The sequence below is a fragment of the Pseudoliparis swirei genome, chromosome 20, assembly GCF_029220125.1.
Source record: "Pseudoliparis swirei isolate HS2019 ecotype Mariana Trench chromosome 20, NWPU_hadal_v1, whole genome shotgun sequence".
NCBI classification, from domain to species: domain Eukaryota; kingdom Metazoa; phylum Chordata; class Actinopteri; order Perciformes; family Liparidae; genus Pseudoliparis; species Pseudoliparis swirei.
The window spans coordinates 3,186,495-3,188,667 of record NC_079407.1 but is presented as its reverse complement, the minus strand read 5'-3'; the positions used below and the strand labels follow the sequence as shown (position 1 = coordinate 3,188,667).

Sequence of the window (2,173 nt, the reverse complement as noted above, 5' to 3'; positions counted from 1 at the left end):
AGGGTGGTGTTCGAACTGTGGAAGAGTCCCCCGCCGAAGCAGAAGAAGAAGAAGAAGAAGAAGAAGAGCGCCAAGGCGAGAGACGGCGAGCCGTTCATCAGGCTGCTGTACGACGGCGAGGACGTGACGTTTCACACCGACTTCTGCCGCGCCCACGAGCGCCGCGCCGGCCGGCCGCTCTGCCCGCTGAGCAACTTCCTGTCCTTCGTCAGGAGGGACATGTTCGCCGTCGTCAACGCCACGTCCTACCGGGACGCGTGCTCCCGGCGCCCCGGGTGAGCGGCGGGCTCCGAAAGGGGGCGGAGCCAAGGACAGATTACATTCCGCTTCTTCACGTTTTTTTTCCACTTTCAGAAGACGGTGCACTTTTGAATGCCGCTCGTGGCGTCCACGTCTCGTGTTGAAGTGCGTTACGTTCCTGAGCCCCCCCCCCCCTCCTCTAACTTCTCCACCAGCGTTTAATTCTTTATAATCACTTTACCCGCGTACACAGGAGAGAGACGAGTAGTTCAAGGGGAGTTGTATTTCGGCACGTCGCCACTTTATCCCACTTCACATTCCACGATGCTGCGGAATTTGTAACGTTAGTAAGTATTTTTTTCCCCCGAATGCTTTTGGAGGAAAAAAGGGAACGTTGAAAATTGGAAAAATCGATGCTGGATTTTTATAAATCTTTTTTTTTATGAACATTTCACATCGTCACTCGATACGACTCGATCGGCACTTTGCATTTCTACATTTTTTAAATCTTTGTTCGCTGCAGTCGGCCGTCTGGTTATTTTCACCTTACTTTGGTAAAAGTGTATTTCCTTGCGTTACTTTACAGCTGCTGAACTTCTGTATACTTGTGATTCAGCTCATCACCGCTGGCCCTCTTTTTGTTTTTGCTTGTCAGTCTAATAAAGTTTTAATTCTGAGGCGACAGTTTTGAGAAATGGTCTCCTGGTGGCATTTTGATATAAAGCATGTGACTTGAAAGTCCATATGTGTATATTTATGTATACATATATATCTATGTATATAATATGTATATATTTGTATATTTATATATATGTATATATTTATATATATGTATATATTTATATATATATGTATATATTTATATGTATATATACAGGACTGTCTCAGAAAATTAGAATATTGTGATAAAGTTCTTTATTTTCTGTAATGCAATTAAAAAAACAAAAATGTCATGCATTCTGGATTCATTACAAATCAACTGAAATATTGCAAGCCTTTTATTCTTTTAATATTGCTGATTATGGCTTACAGCTTAAGAAAACTCAAATATCCTATCTCTAAATATTAGAATATCATGAAAAAGTATACTAGTAGGTTATTAAACAAATCACTTGAATCGTCTAATTAACTCGTCTGACTTGGGCTATGGAAAAGAAGCACTGGACAGTTGCAGAGTGGTCCAAAGTCCTCTTTTCAGACGAAAGCAAGTGTTGTATTTCATTTGGAAGTCAAGGCGCCAGAGTCTGGAGAAAGGCTGCGGTGGCGCAAAATCCAAGTTGCTTGAAATCCAGTGTGAAGTTCCCACAGTCAGTGATGGTTTGGGGAGCCATGTCAGCTGCTGGTGTTGGTCCACTGTGTTTCATCAAGTCCAGAGTAAATGCAGCTGTGTACCAAGAGATTTTAGAGCACTACATGCTTCCGTCTGCTGAAAAGCTCTATGGAGATGAGGATTTCATTTTCCAGCATGATCTGGCACCTGCCCACAGTGCCAAAACCACCAGTAACTGGTGTACTGACCATGGCATTACTGTCCTCGATTGGCCTGCCAATTCCCCTGACCTGAACCCCATAGAGAATTTGTGGGGTATTATGAAGAAGAAGCTGAAAGACACCAGACCCAACAATGCAAATGAGCTAAAGGCCGCTATTGAAGCATCCTGGGCATCCATAAACCCTCAGCAATGCCACAGGCTGATTGCCTCCATGCCACGCCGCATTGATGCAGTAATCCGTGCAAAAGGATTCCCAACCAAATACTGAGTGCATTAATGGACATTTTCAAATGTTTGATTTTGTTTTGCTGTTATAAATCTTTTTTTTAAACTTGGTCTGAGGAAATATTCAAATTTTATGAGATAGGATTTTAGAGTTTTCTTAAGCTGTAAGCCATAATCAGCAATATTAAAAGAATAAAAGGCTTGCAATATTTCAG

The 2,173-nt window shown here is 42.5% G+C and overlaps 1 protein-coding gene across 1 annotated transcript in view; it reads left to right on the top strand.

Moving 5' to 3' along the window:
* The window catches only part of pxylp1 (2-phosphoxylose phosphatase 1), a 16,090-nt gene extending 15,709 nt beyond the window's left edge, over positions 1 to 381 (top strand). Inside the window, 1 exon segment of the mRNA XM_056440627.1 lies at positions 1 to 381. This exon segment is cut by the window's left edge and continues 112 nt beyond it. Coding sequence (XP_056296602.1) covers positions 1 to 279 — 279 coding nt within the window. The 3' untranslated portion in view covers positions 280 to 381.
* Positions 382 to 2,173: the final 1,792 nt, after the last annotated feature.